This window comes from Enhydra lutris, unplaced genomic scaffold (genome assembly GCF_002288905.1).
Source record: "Enhydra lutris kenyoni isolate GAN:26980312 unplaced genomic scaffold, ASM228890v2 scaffoldscaffold68, whole genome shotgun sequence".
In the NCBI taxonomy this organism is placed as follows: domain Eukaryota; kingdom Metazoa; phylum Chordata; class Mammalia; order Carnivora; family Mustelidae; genus Enhydra; species Enhydra lutris.
The window spans coordinates 5,281,535-5,294,829 of NW_019154152.1; the positions used below are offsets into that span (position 1 = coordinate 5,281,535).

At 45.3% G+C, this 13,295-nt stretch overlaps 1 protein-coding gene across 3 annotated transcripts in view; it reads left to right on the plus strand.

The window, feature by feature from the left end:
* The window catches only part of LOC111159361 (signal peptide, CUB domain and EGF like domain containing 2), a 66,469-nt gene that overhangs the window by 27,304 nt on the left and 25,870 nt on the right, over positions 1–13,295 (plus strand). The window contains exons 8-16 of one of the 3 annotated variants that reach the window (XM_022521768.1): positions 1,248–1,364; positions 2,316–2,438; positions 4,848–4,964; positions 6,321–6,443; positions 6,828–6,944; positions 7,207–7,293; positions 9,067–9,171; positions 11,828–11,983; positions 12,399–12,605. In XM_022521768.1, coding sequence (XP_022377476.1) covers positions 1,248–1,364; positions 2,316–2,438; positions 4,848–4,964; positions 6,321–6,443; positions 6,828–6,944; positions 7,207–7,293; positions 9,067–9,171; positions 11,828–11,983; positions 12,399–12,605 — 1,152 coding nt within the window. The remainder of the gene's footprint in view (positions 1–1,247; positions 1,365–2,315; positions 2,439–4,847; positions 4,965–6,320; positions 6,444–6,827; positions 6,945–7,206; positions 7,294–9,066; positions 9,172–11,827; positions 11,984–12,398; positions 12,606–13,295) is intronic. The other 2 variants (XM_022521767.1, XM_022521769.1) reach the window with 2 other exon arrangements.

Below are 13,295 nucleotides of genomic sequence, written 5' to 3' on the forward strand. Positions count from 1 at the left end.
ACACACACACACTACCTCTTCTTCATCCATTCATCAATCAGCGGACACTTGGGCTGTTTCCATACTTTGGCTATTGTATATCGTGCTGCTATAAACATTGGGGAGCAGTGCATGTATCCCTTTGAATTAGTGTTTTCATATTTTGGGGGTAAATACCCAGTAGTGCGATTGCTGGATCATAGGGTAGTTCTATTTTTAACATTTTGGGGACCTCCATACTGTTTTCCACAGTGGCTATACCAGTTCTTAAGGATTTATACTTTAGGGGCACCTGGGTGGCTCAGTGGGTTAAGCCTCTGCCTTCAGCTCAGGTCATGGTCCCAGGGTCCTGGTATCGAGCCCCGAATCAGGCTCTCTGCTCGGCAGGGACCTGCTTCTCCCTCTCTCTCTGCCTGCCTCTCTGCCTGCTTGTGATTTCTCTCTGTCCAATAAATAAATAAAATCTTTTTTTAAAAAAAGGATTTATACTTTAAAAAATCTATTTACTCTCATGTTAGGTTTTGAGAGGAAACCTATTCTGTCTGGCATATTTAATTAGAACTAAGCTTTCCCTCCAAGGCTTTACATTGATGTAGCTATGGAAGTAAAGTCAGTAAGTAAAACTAGAAGGACATTTGCTCATTGTTTCTCTTCTCTATAGATGCGACTTACCAACTGTGGCTGATTTTTCATGTACTTCTGACCATTCTTTCTCCTTGCAGGGAAAGGTAAATCCCTAATCTGAGTTGACTGACAGCTGCAAGGATGAAGTCATTGTTCTATAGCAAGGGAATGGTTGGAGTAGGCGAAGCTTGCCCTCTCTTGCTTTGCCCATTACTTATTTTGAAGGGAGAGGGTTCTGGATTAAGGAGGGACCATCTTCCTTTGCCCTGTTCTGCATTCGCATCTAGCTTTCCAGATGTGGCCACACTGCGCGGGTCAGTGGCTACGGATCAGTAGGAACACGTAGTAGCTTCCGATCTGCCAGTGGAGGGGGGAAAGGCTCAGCAGGCTGGAGACACATTTTTAACCTTCTATCAAGCTTCTTTGGGAGATGTCACTCATTTAGGTGGGTGAGAGGAGCTACACCGGCTCTCCGTTTATCTCACCTGCAGGTGGTAGAGACTTGGGCTACAACTGTGAGTGCCCCACAGTGCTTCTTGGCTTCCGTGAACTTTGTCAAGCATTAATCCTGCAGTCTTATCCTCTCTCCCAGCTGCATCAGGGCTCCTTTAGCAAGCTAACTGTCTTTCTTACCCCCTTGTCAGAAACGTGTGCTGTCAACAATGGAGGCTGTGATCGCACCTGTAAGGATACTTCGACAGGTGTTCATTGCAGTTGTCCTGTGGGATTCACACTCCAATTGGATGGGAAGACCTGTAAAGGTAGCCTGTGCTTCTCCAAGCTGCTAATGTGTGGGGATAAAGGCAGCTTGTCCCCTCCATACCTCCAGAGAGACTCCAGAAAGCTTATGATTCATTTCGGTGGAAGCTTTTCTTCCCTGGGCTAGTGGAAGATTATAATTGAGTAGGCTTAATTAGAGCCAACTTAATTACACTAACTGTTGAGAAGGTCAACTTCTGTGAACATCAGATAACCCAGGCAGCGGCCTTATTAGAAAAAAGGCAGAAGTTCAAGAAAACATTCATTTGCAGGTGATAATATCACATCTCATAAATAACAGCCTAGAGATTATTATAGAAATAACAGCCAAGATTTTTATCCAGAGAACTTAATGAATAGCTGTACAATTAACTTTTACTGATGAATAGAGACCTCAATGACCTGCTAGTATTTCACGGGCAAGAGTACAAAGGCTTAGTTCTTTAACATGATACAAAGCAGATAGCCAGTTACCAGATGAAACTGAGAGAAGATAGGATTAATTTGAGTATCAGGAATCATTTAAAAGCTTTGAGGCTACTTGATCATCATATAATTTGCCCAAACAAATGTCCTAATTCCTTATAACTTTAATCATTAAACTGGAATGGAAAGTATACCGAAGGGAGCCCCCTTATCTCGAGAGAGCCGTGCAAGGATGAGAATATAACAGGACATTACCATTCTTTTCCCATAACTTGTTTCCTTAATGCTATCCAAGGGTAGCAAAAGTCAGAATTCTTGAGGGGCTGAGGTACTTGCCTTTCCCAGTTGGTTCAGCCAAACAAGAAAACATGTGTAAGATTGAAAACATGAGCAAACACCCTTGCATGCTTTCACGGGTCTGTTTCTGTAGCAGAGAGGAACGAAGCACACACACAGTAGCACGTCAGGGATTTGGGGAAAGGCAGGCCCATTTCACTCTCTGATTTGCCCATGCTTTCCTGTTACAGATATCGATGAGTGCCAGAGCCGCAATGGAGGCTGCGATCATTTCTGCAAAAACACCGTGGGCAGTTTTGACTGCAGCTGCAAAAAGGGATTTAAATTATTAACAGATGAAAAGTCTTGCCAAGGTATGTGCTGAAACGTAGCTGGGCTGTGCAGCGCCCGCTGTTGGAGCCGGGAAGACGAAACCCCACGCTGGCAGAGACTGGCTCCTTGGGCTTCTGGACGGAGTCATTAATCCAGCCTCCGGCCCATGCTTCACTTACTTCATCTGTTGGTAGAATAAAAACACTGATGTAGCTCACAAGTGTATTTTGGACATTAAGCTGTTAATGATTAGAGAACACCTCAAAGCATCCATCTGGTGTGATTACAGCAGAGCTCGCTGCCAGAAATGGCATGGATCACAGAGCGTAAACAGGTTTGCATTAGGGTGTTGAGATTATGAATAATTTCTCTCTTCTAAATTTTCCTTTAGTTTTGTGGATTTTATGACAAAACTTGGTGGCTGAAATATGTAGGTTCTGTTAACATACCTTACTTTTTCCTAGCGAAAAGTTGGGGTCAACCCATAATCAAGGTCATGTACCGGTTGGTCTCTTCCTTATAGCCCTTATTTTAATGACCAACCAGCCTTTGGGGCCTGGGGAGAGGGACTGAGTGGAGGCAATGCTGGTTGGTCTTCGGGCAGTGTTACAGAACTCCTCTTAGATGCATTGCTCCCACACAAGGGGTGTCAAGGAAACATCTTTGGGGAGCGGTTGTTGTTATTGATAACTCTTTGGGGTGGTGGTAACTCTTTGGTGTGTTGGATGTGAGGCGTGATTGATATTTTCAGATGAACACCTTTTATGCCCCATGGATATACAGGAAGCCGCTCTCAGGAAAGATGTGCTGTCATGTAGTCTTGTTCCATTTCTGGGAATAAGAACAGCCTAAATTATTTTGTTAGAAATCCCAGAATTAAAATCAGAAAATAATATTTACTCTCACTTCAAGTAATAAAAATGTAACATTACCCTTTTTTTTAATCTTATGGTGTGTGAATTAGGTTTCTCTGTTCTTTTTTTTCTTTCTCTTAATAAATAATTTGTCAGGCAGTTCAAGTATAGCCCCGTTTAAATTCAACAAGTTCATTCTAGATGACTATTGCATGGCTTTCTCTCATTGTACTTGGAAAGCAAATTTGATGTTCCACATAATGTTTCAGAATGTATAGAACCAGAAATACTGTTTAAGCTGTGTAAACATATTAAAAAGAAATTAGAAAAGTGATCTCATTATTTTTGGCAAAGCAACAGCCCGTCATTTGCAGCCAAAGCCGGCTACTGAACAAGTCCACTTTCTCAACAACTGGCTGATGTTAATAGCAGAATTCATAGAGTAACATCAATTACTAGGAAAGAAATGGACTTTTTCTTATTTTTCACTGATTGGTCTTGGTAGAAAGAATATTTTCACAAAACAGATTTACTGAAGAAACTGCCAGGATTTCTGGGAAAAGCTAGTGATGAAGAGGTTTTGTAAGAATTTGCCCTTTTAAATTTCATTTCTTCATCCCTCCAGTTCCTTCCAAATGTTTGTTTTTTATTAACATAGTTTCTTATGGCACATTTGATGTTGAAAAAGAGATCTAGCTCTGGGATAGTTGGCTTCCACGGAGTTCTGCACTGGTACTGGTTTATCCATTTGGAGATGCAAGTCGTAACTCTGTTAAAACCCTCCAAAGAGTTGAGGAAGTGAAGCACTGAAATTCTAGTCTACAGGAAAGATGTGAGGACCAGACCAGGGGAGAAGAGATGACAAAGGCAGCCTCCTAAGCTAGTTTCCAGGACCCTGGCCGGAGCCAGCGATGCCTCCACCTTGGACCAGGACAGGAGGGGCTCTGTGGGACTGAACCATGGCAGAAGAACAAAGCCAAGGGATTGGCCAACAGGATCCAGTTTGGAGCTTAATAACCAAATTTTAGTATCTGTGATAGAAAATCACTGAGGATGTTAGTGTTCATGCATTCTTTCAATGCAGAGGACATTAAAACCCAGTTGGCCTCTTGGGGCCCAAAGACTAATTCTGGAAAGATAAGAACCAGATTTATTTCCAACCCCAACTGTTTTCTCCTTTCCATTTGCTATAGCTCATATAATCAGTACTGTTGCTTTACCAATAGTGATGTAACAACAGTAATGCATGGGTTAGCTTATCATTTGCAAACCCTTTTAAGGAATGTTATCTCATTTAGCTTCATTTAAATATTTTAAATTACTCAGCCCTGTAGATAAGCATGGGATAGAGAGAGACCAACTGAGCTTAAAGGCAACTGCAATTTACAACAGAATTTAGAAATAAGGATTCTGATTGTGAGTATACTTACTGCTCAACATTTTCTGTAACACAAGCAAGCAGGAGAACTGATGGACACTTTTTAAATTCTGTTTACGTTGTTTTTCTTGTTGGTCAGTGAGTGGAGTTATAGACCTGTTCTTTGTACTCACCCCTCAGCGTTGGTTTCAGCTCCCCTCTCCCTTTGACAATTACAGATGTGGATGAATGCTCTTTGGATAGGACCTGTGACCACAGCTGCCTCAACCACCCCGGAACATTCACATGTGCTTGCAACAAAGGGTACACCCTCTACGGCTTCACCCACTGTGGAGGTGAGCAGAAGGCCTCTCTAGAGGCAGGGGAGGTTGGTCCTGCAGGGGAGACGGGCCTACCTTCCACAGTTTCCCCAGGTCCCGGTCAAGTTTCCCATATTGGGGAATGAGTGGGACATTTTAGTACAGCAGTAGTGAGTTCATCGACTCAAGGGAAGCATCTGTTAAGGGCTTAAAAACATTGATCCCTTTAACATGTTACATTATGGAGCAGAGAGAAGAACTGAGCTAATCAACTGTGAACTCTTTATTGACTTTATTGATGTAGTATATTCAGACCGTGGGAGGATCTCTCAGGAGCTGATACCCTGTCTGTTGGAACTTCCCCGTGAATCATAAAGTCACAGTCCTTAGACTTGGCAGGGCATCAACCATTTCCACAGCCTTGCTGTGCCCAGGAACCAGCTGAGAAGCCTGTTTCAAGATCTGAGCTGATCTTTGAGCTGGAAGTGGACCATCGACTCCATCTGTCTGTGCTGTGCCCATGTAGCCCTGTGTTCTGATGTCATCTGTCCTGATTCTCATGTAGACTATGGCATAAATCGGATTTGACCTCAAATGACTCCCACCCTGCCCCCCATGATCATCAGGTTCATTCAACAATCTTTGAGAATACAGATTCAGATTCTGATTCAGAATGGCTATGGCTTCCACGGTGATCCTGAGTATCCAAATGTTTGGGAACCCGGGGCTTAAATACTTCCTGCCCAATTCTTGTACCCTGTACTTAAGAAGAATGGATAGCAGTGATTTGGTGTAGATAACATCGTCTCTCCTTCTTTTCAATATATCCCTGGCAGGGCTACACACATCCTCTTTCAGTCCATCAGGAAACCCCAAGGATGTGTGGCCTGAATACGGATGTGTGTCTGGGTTTTAGGTGGCGCTGCCTTCCAACCTGGACTCGGTCTTGGGTAGATGGGGATTAAAGCAAGTAATTTCCCTTCTCTATAATTCAACTACTGAATATGAACTGTCCAGTGAGGAGTCCTAACTCTGTCTCCCTTAGCATGTAGCCCAGGAGGATGGTAGAACTTCACATCTGAGGCCTGAGCAGTGTTTGAGTTTGGACGTGTGGAAGTGGAGTGTGTCCCCTTCTGAGTATCCTTAATAGGGGAAAGGTTTGGTCCAGAATGGAACTTGAGACCATCCTGGTGAAGCGCGTGCCAGGAAACCCACAGAGTGGGGAGCGGGGTCAGCTGGGGCCCAGTGCACATCCTGAAGGCAGCTAGCACCTTCCCTTGGGTTAGTGGGTTTCGACCCTGTGACTTCCCTGCTGCTCCTTCCTCAGGGGAGGGATGGCGTCAGCCTGGTCCCCAGCAGGCTGCTGTGACAGGAGAGTGTTTTGTTCTGCAGACACTGATGAGTGCAGCGTCAACAACGGGGGCTGTCAGCAGGTCTGCGTGAACACAGTGGGCAGCTACGAATGCCGATGCCACTCCGCATACAAGCTCCACTGGAATAAAAAAGACTGTGTGGGTAAGGGGTCCCACGTCTCTCAGTCCGCAGGCAGCTCTGTCCCCACGGGGCCCGGAGTGCACCCGCCTTCATCCTGCCCCTGATGCTTCTCCCCTCAGTGGCAGCAGCCATTCTTGAAATAGTTCAAAAACAGGAGATACTTTACAGGCTCTTCGGTGTTTCCGTCTGTGCTTCTGCGTAGGTTGGAACTCCCTTCTGTTTTCCTGCATGGGAAAAAAAAGAGCATGCAAGTAGCTTCTTTACCTTGGAGGGAAATAGTGCCCTGTGTCTTGTGTTCTGTGCTGGGTATCAGCCCTCCCTTCTTTCCTTGGGGCCTTGGGTGTCTGGGACTCACCTGGAAGTGTCCTGCTCTTTCTGTAAGTGTCTGCTTTTTGTCCTGTCCAGAGGTGAAGGGGGTCCTGCCCACTAGCGTATCACCCTATGTGTCCCTGCATTGCGGTAAGAGTGGCGGAGGAGACAGGTGCTTCCTCAGATGTCACTCGGGCATTCACCTCTCTTCAGGTGAGTGGGTCCCAGTCCCCCGGGCGAGTCCTCGTGCCAGGGCCATGCCTTCCTGGCCGTTAGGTGTTCAATGCCCTCAAAAGTTTTCCAGGTCTTTGGCCAGCTGCCGCTTGACCACTGGGGAGGCTCATGCTTTGAGACCCCATATGCTGGGCATTTGTCTGTGGTTTCTGTGGCATGGGGGGCAGGGAGCGAATATAGCTGCTACCAGGAGAGACTGTAACCTTGCTTACATGTTGACAACCCACGTTCTGTCTGTCAGGACTGCAAGAGGCCTACTCTGTTGCCTGTGGCTCTTCCTCTTCTCTCAGGAGCAAACAGCAAAAATCAAATGACTCAGCTTTTGGGGGTAATTACCAAATCTGCGTGTTCTCTCTGGGGTTCACTGTGTTAAAAGGGCTTCGTTCTTGGGGTGCTGTTCTTGGGCATTGGCTTTATTTTTTCTCTTAATCTCCTCAGTGCTGCGAGCACATTACAGACTGTTCTTGCCCACAGCCTTGGCGCCTGAAAACTGACTCACCACGTAACAGATATTTACCGAGTGTCCACTGTGTGCTCGGAGGCTCCGTGTTCAGCCCTGGTGGGTCATCCTGTTGGGCAGAGGCCCACAGAGCTCTGGGATCAGGAGACTCAGGTCTCCCAAACTCCCTGTACCTCAAAGGCCCAGCAGGCAGGGTGTGCCTGGAGCACATGGTGTTGGTGGAGATAGACATAGGCATGACGGGGCAAACATTCTGTCCAGAGAAACAGTCCCAAACCTTTTCTGTTTGTCAGAAGACATAGAATGAAATGTAAAGATTTAAAGTAGCCTTATCCTCCCAGATTTAGAGATCTCTGTGATTACATCATGAGGACATCAATGAGGAAACTATTCTCTTTTTTTTTTAAGATTTTATTTATTTATTTGAGAGAGAGAGAGAGAGAGCCCAAGCAGAGTGAGGGTCAGGGGGAGAAGCAGCCAAGCAGGAAGCCCAATGTGGGAGTCAATCCCAGGACTCCAGGATCATGACCTGAACCTAAGGCAGACACTTAACTGACTGAGCCACCCAGGTGCCCCTGATTCTTGCTTGATGTCCATATTACATATATGAGCAGAGCTAGAGACCTGAACCATGATAATAATACTCAAATATATTGATCGAGCAGTTCAAATATACCAGCCACTGTATTACAGGACTGAGCTGATTTAATCCACACTGCAGTGCTCAGGGAAATGTTACTATTCTTCTCATTAATCAGATGAAGAACCTGAGGTTCAGAGAGGTAGAATAATGTACCCAGAGTGACTCAGATAGGACACAGTGGAGTTGGGATTCTAACCAGGATGGGCAAACTGATAGTTACTAGTTATTCAGTTCTTGCTGTGTGCCAGACAGTAGGCTAAGCTATTCTTTTTTTTGTATCATCTCATTTAATCCTCATAGTAATATAGGTACCTTAATGTAAATACCTCAATTTTGTCTGTTTGACAGAGGAGGAAACTGAGACTTAGGGAGTTTTAGTAACTTGCTTAAGTTCTCACCACAAGTCAATGAGCTAGCGTGTGAGTCCTGGGCTTTGGCTCCAGAACTTGACATATAGTTAAGACCGATTGTGGGGGGAGAGCAGAATTTTGCACACGAGGCCCTCAAAATGGGACCTTTGCTGCCCCCCCAGAGCCCAGACATCCTAGCCGCATTTGGTGAGTGCCATCCTTGTCTGCTCCCTCAAACTTGTCCTCCCAGGAAAGGCTTCTCCAGGAGAATCTGCCCTCCACCATTTCCCTCAGCAATCGTGTCCAAATTCGAATTAGGGGATTCTGGTCTTCTTTCTCAGGAAGGCACAAAAGTGACCTCATAGTTCATTTCAGTGTTGAGGTTGTTTGGGGCCCTCTCTTTATTATATTTGAGCATTAGATTCATCTCAGCTGGACGAACAAGTGTAACTCTTAGGAGGCTCCTGGCATTCCCAGCCTCAGGGTCATGAGCCAAATCTTTTGTGGTCTCAGGAGAAGAGAGCGGCTCAGGATATGCAGAGTGTGGTGGGACCCAGCCTTGGGATAGCTCGCCATTATAAACCCCATCCGGGTCTTTCCATTCCTTTGCCTCTGAAGGTAACATCTCTCACTTGTTTCTTTCTGAAGATGTCGCCACCATCAGGACAAGTGTAACCTTTAAACTAAATGAAGGCAAATGTAGTTTGAAAAAGGCTGAGCTGTTTCCCGAGGGTCTGCGACCAGCACTACCAGGTATGGAATCAGATAGCTGGTGTAGGGAGCTTGCTTGCATGTTGGGAAAGGGGCCTGTAACATGCCGAGCCCTTCAAATGGGATCGAACAGTCCAGAATCTCCAGGGACTCTCCCCACAGGAGGAAGAGGAGCCTAGCCTAGCACCCCTGTAGAGCTCTGGACTTACACTTCAGGGCTTCCTTTACCAGGCACACATGGTCAGCCCTGGAGAAACCCAAGTTCACAGCAATCAGTAAGGGCTTTGAGATGATTGGCAGTTTGTGATTGTATTGGGTTAAATTTTTTAGATCCCAGAGTTTGCTTGGAATATAAGCCAAAGAAATGAGAAAGATTTGGTTCAGATAATCTCTGATGAACAAGGATGTGATATCCAGCTTTCCTGCTGGATCCAGGCTTTGGAGGCAGTGACTCCATTGGCTTCAGCAGAATGAACACCATCCAAGTAGAACTGGCCTTGTAGAGGAGAGCAGAACCCAACACTCGTCTCCCCCCCAGCTCACATTTCCAGTATTATTTCGTAAAATAATTTTAGAGATTAAAAAAAATCATGACTCATGTCTTAGGGCTGCTTCTTTCCCCAGTGTGCCATCACATAAATCATACAAATAAATATGAGGCTCACTGTAGTCACTTATGACTGCATATTTTAAGAAACTGAGATGAATTTTGGTACCTCCATTTGATGGAATATTATGCAGCTATTAATTGTGTGTTTTTAAAGAATGTTTACTGACATAGGAAAATGTTCTTACAATATAATGAGAGTAAGATTTTGTATGTCTAATACACCCAGACTGTGTTAGAAAAAGTGTGAGTAGAAGAAAAAGAAAGGAAGCTGACCATATCATTATAGTAGTTATAGTTCAGTGGGGAGATGACAGGAAATTTTCATTTTTTTCTTAAGGATTTTCCAAATTCTCCACAGTGAGCATTTACTTTATTTATTTATTTTAATCATTTTATTTTATTATTTATTTATTATATAAATATATTTATATATTTATGTTTATTTAATATTATTTATATTTATCATTATATATTCTATATAATATAAATATATTTATATATTATTAATTAATTTAAAATATTTATTTATTTGAGGGGAGGGGCAAAGGGAGAGGGAGAGAGACTCTCAGGCAGACACCCCACTGAATGTGGAGCCCAGTGTGGGCCTTGATCCCATGACCCTGAGATTTTCTGACCAAAATCAAGAGTCAGCTGCTCAATGAACTGAATCACCCAGGTGCCCCAGAATTTATGCTTTTAGATCACAGGAAAAAAGCATTATTTAAAAATAGTCTTGGTCAGGGGCGCCAGGGTGGCTCAGTGGGTTGGGCCGCTGCCTTCGGCTCGGGTCATGATCTCAGAGTCCTGGGATCGAGCCCCGCATCGGGCTCTCTGCTCTCTAGGGGAGCCTGCTTCCTCCTCTCTCTCTGCCTGCCTCTCTGCCTGCTTGTGATCTCTCTGTCAAATGAATAAATAAAATCTTTAAAAAAAAAAAATAGTCTTGGTCTTTCATCTCCTTAATGGTATCGTACTATGTTAATTTCTCAGTGTTGATAAATGTACACGATAATGTAAGATGTTAGCATGGGGGGAAACTTAAAGAGTATATGGGAACTCTCAGTTCTATCTAAGTGACTTTGCTGCAAATCTAAACTTACTCCAATATAAAAAGTTTGAAAATATAGACTTGGGAAAATTCAAGGAGAGGAAGTTTCAACGCGTCTGTTTAGTTTGAGGTTTGAAGTTAGCCTTTTGAAAAGGTAGGGGGACTTTTCCGAGAGTAGGGTGGGGTGGGATTAATTTGCCCCCCCCTTCCTTTGGCTCCTGATGACTTATTGCTTTGAACAGCCTTGCAATGTTGAGGAGGAATGTGATACAGATGACACCTCAGTTGAATAAAGAGTTTAAACTAGAGACAGGTCAGTTGTGTGGATGATACACAGAATTGCTCTTTGGTTTGGGTTCACAGTCATTAGTTAAAAGATCCACTGGAAGTGGAGGTGGGGGGAGAGACGGCCAGAGTCTGGAATGGGGGTGTGCAGAGCCCTGCCTTATGCAACACTTCCTCCCATCCTAGATGCCTTCATGATACTTTTTGATTTCCTAGATGCCTTCTGCCGTATATTGCTCCTGGTTATTCCAAAATGTGACATCACTGTTAATGTGCTTTCCTGCTTCCCTTCGGGTTGGAATTACTCCAAGCTCAGTTTGCCTGAAAGCAGGAGTTGGTTTCCTTTCCACTCCTGTGCTCATTCCCTGTTCGAAGCCTCAGCCCCTGCTTGGTACTTCACAGTCTGGCTCTAAGGAAACCAACCCTGAGAACACAAGCACACCTTAGCAGACCATCAGTTAGGACTGCAAGGCAACCCCGCGTCCTGTTTTCCACATAGGGGCCTGGTCAGTTGCACACATCCAGCATTCATCCATGAAAATCATTCTCGAGAGCTAAATTGTTCACTTATACAGGAGGCTCTTCAAAATTAAAATGTCACTGTGCTCCAAGCTGAGGCTTACAGAGTCTTGGCATCTGGAGTTAATCACTTTGTCCCTTGAGAGTCGTTTTAATGAAATGTTTACTGAGCTCTAGCGAATGTTCAGCCGAGTGCTTTGCCAGGATCTGGCTTCCGATCATTTTGTTTCTTCATACAGAGAAGCACAGCTCAGTAAAAGAGAGCTTCCGCTATGCAAACCTTACATGCAGCTCCAGCAAGCACGTCCCAGGAGCCCCTGGCCGCCCAAGCGCCACTAAGGAAATGTTTTTCACTGTTGAGTTTGAACTTGAAACTAACCAAAAGGAGGTGACAGGTTGGTTTGAAAACAGTCTTTGGTGCCAGGCTTCTCCCAGCTTGCTCCTTATTCCTTTGCCTTTCACTTTTCATCATTCTTTGGAGGGGGGCGCGGTGGCGGGGGAAGTAATGCAACCATTGAAGTATCTCCTGTTTTTTTGTTTTGTTTTCTCTTTTTCACTCCCAAACTAAACTGAATTAGTTTGGAACCTCATGGTATCATCTGTTTCCTAAAAACTCAAAGATTCCATTTTGGTCAACCAATTTCTGTTTGAATCAAATGCTGCCCAGCCTACAAGGTGCCCAGCCCTGGTCTCCCCCATTCTGTTCTCAGGGAGCTGCGGGTGTTGCTGGTGGGTCCTGCAGTGGGTCTGGACGTCCTCACTGCTTTAGCCTGACCTCCTCGCCCACAGCCATCCCTCTTATTTCCATAGCTTCTTGTGACCTGAGCTGCATCGTCAAACGAACAGAGAAGCGGCTCCGGAAAGCCATCCGTGCACTCCGGAAGGCTGCCAACAGGGAGCAGTTTCACCTCCAGCTCTCAGGCATGGACCTGGAAGAGGCAAAAAAGTCTCCCAGGACACCTGAACACCGAGTGCAGTCCTGTGGAGTGGGTCAGGGCCGCGCAGGAAACAAATGTGGTGAGTGACCGCCTGGCCGGGATATTCTTGCCAATGGAACTGTCTTGAGCTCTGTAAAGACTCGGGGTCACCAAAAGTGTGGCCCATTCTCCCTGTCTGGACTCACTCCGGAGAACACTGTGGACACCCACTGTCATTCAGGAACACCATGTTGGGGCCTATTGTGTCTGCTGGACCAGGAGCTCCCCAGTGCCTGGCACAGTGTCTGGCTTGTGGGGGGCACTTAATAAACATTTGCCAAATTGAAGAATGGAAAGGAAGAGGTAGGGTGATGAGGAGAGGGAGTGCTGACCTTAAGGGGTCTGAGGCACAGTGGTCTTTAGAGCACTGTGGTCCTGGGCAGGGGAAGGACTATAGGTGTGAGGCACCCATGAGCCTTCTGCATGCCCCACTGTCAGTTCCCATCATTTCCCTCTGGCCCAGCTGCTGGCAGCCATGAACAGTCTCCTGTCCATATTTTCGTGCAGAGGCAAGTCTTGGAGGCCACTTGGCAGCCTTATGCGATCTCTGAGCTTCAGCCCAAGACTACTGGTAGTGACAGTACCATATATGGGTGTGTGTGTGCATGCGTGTGTGTGTGTACGCACGTGTGTGTGTGTTTCAGAATTAAGTTTGAGACGCAGCATTTGAACAATACCAACTCATGAAGTTCTAGGCAAGGGGTACCTGGGCAAGACGTTCTAGGATGGT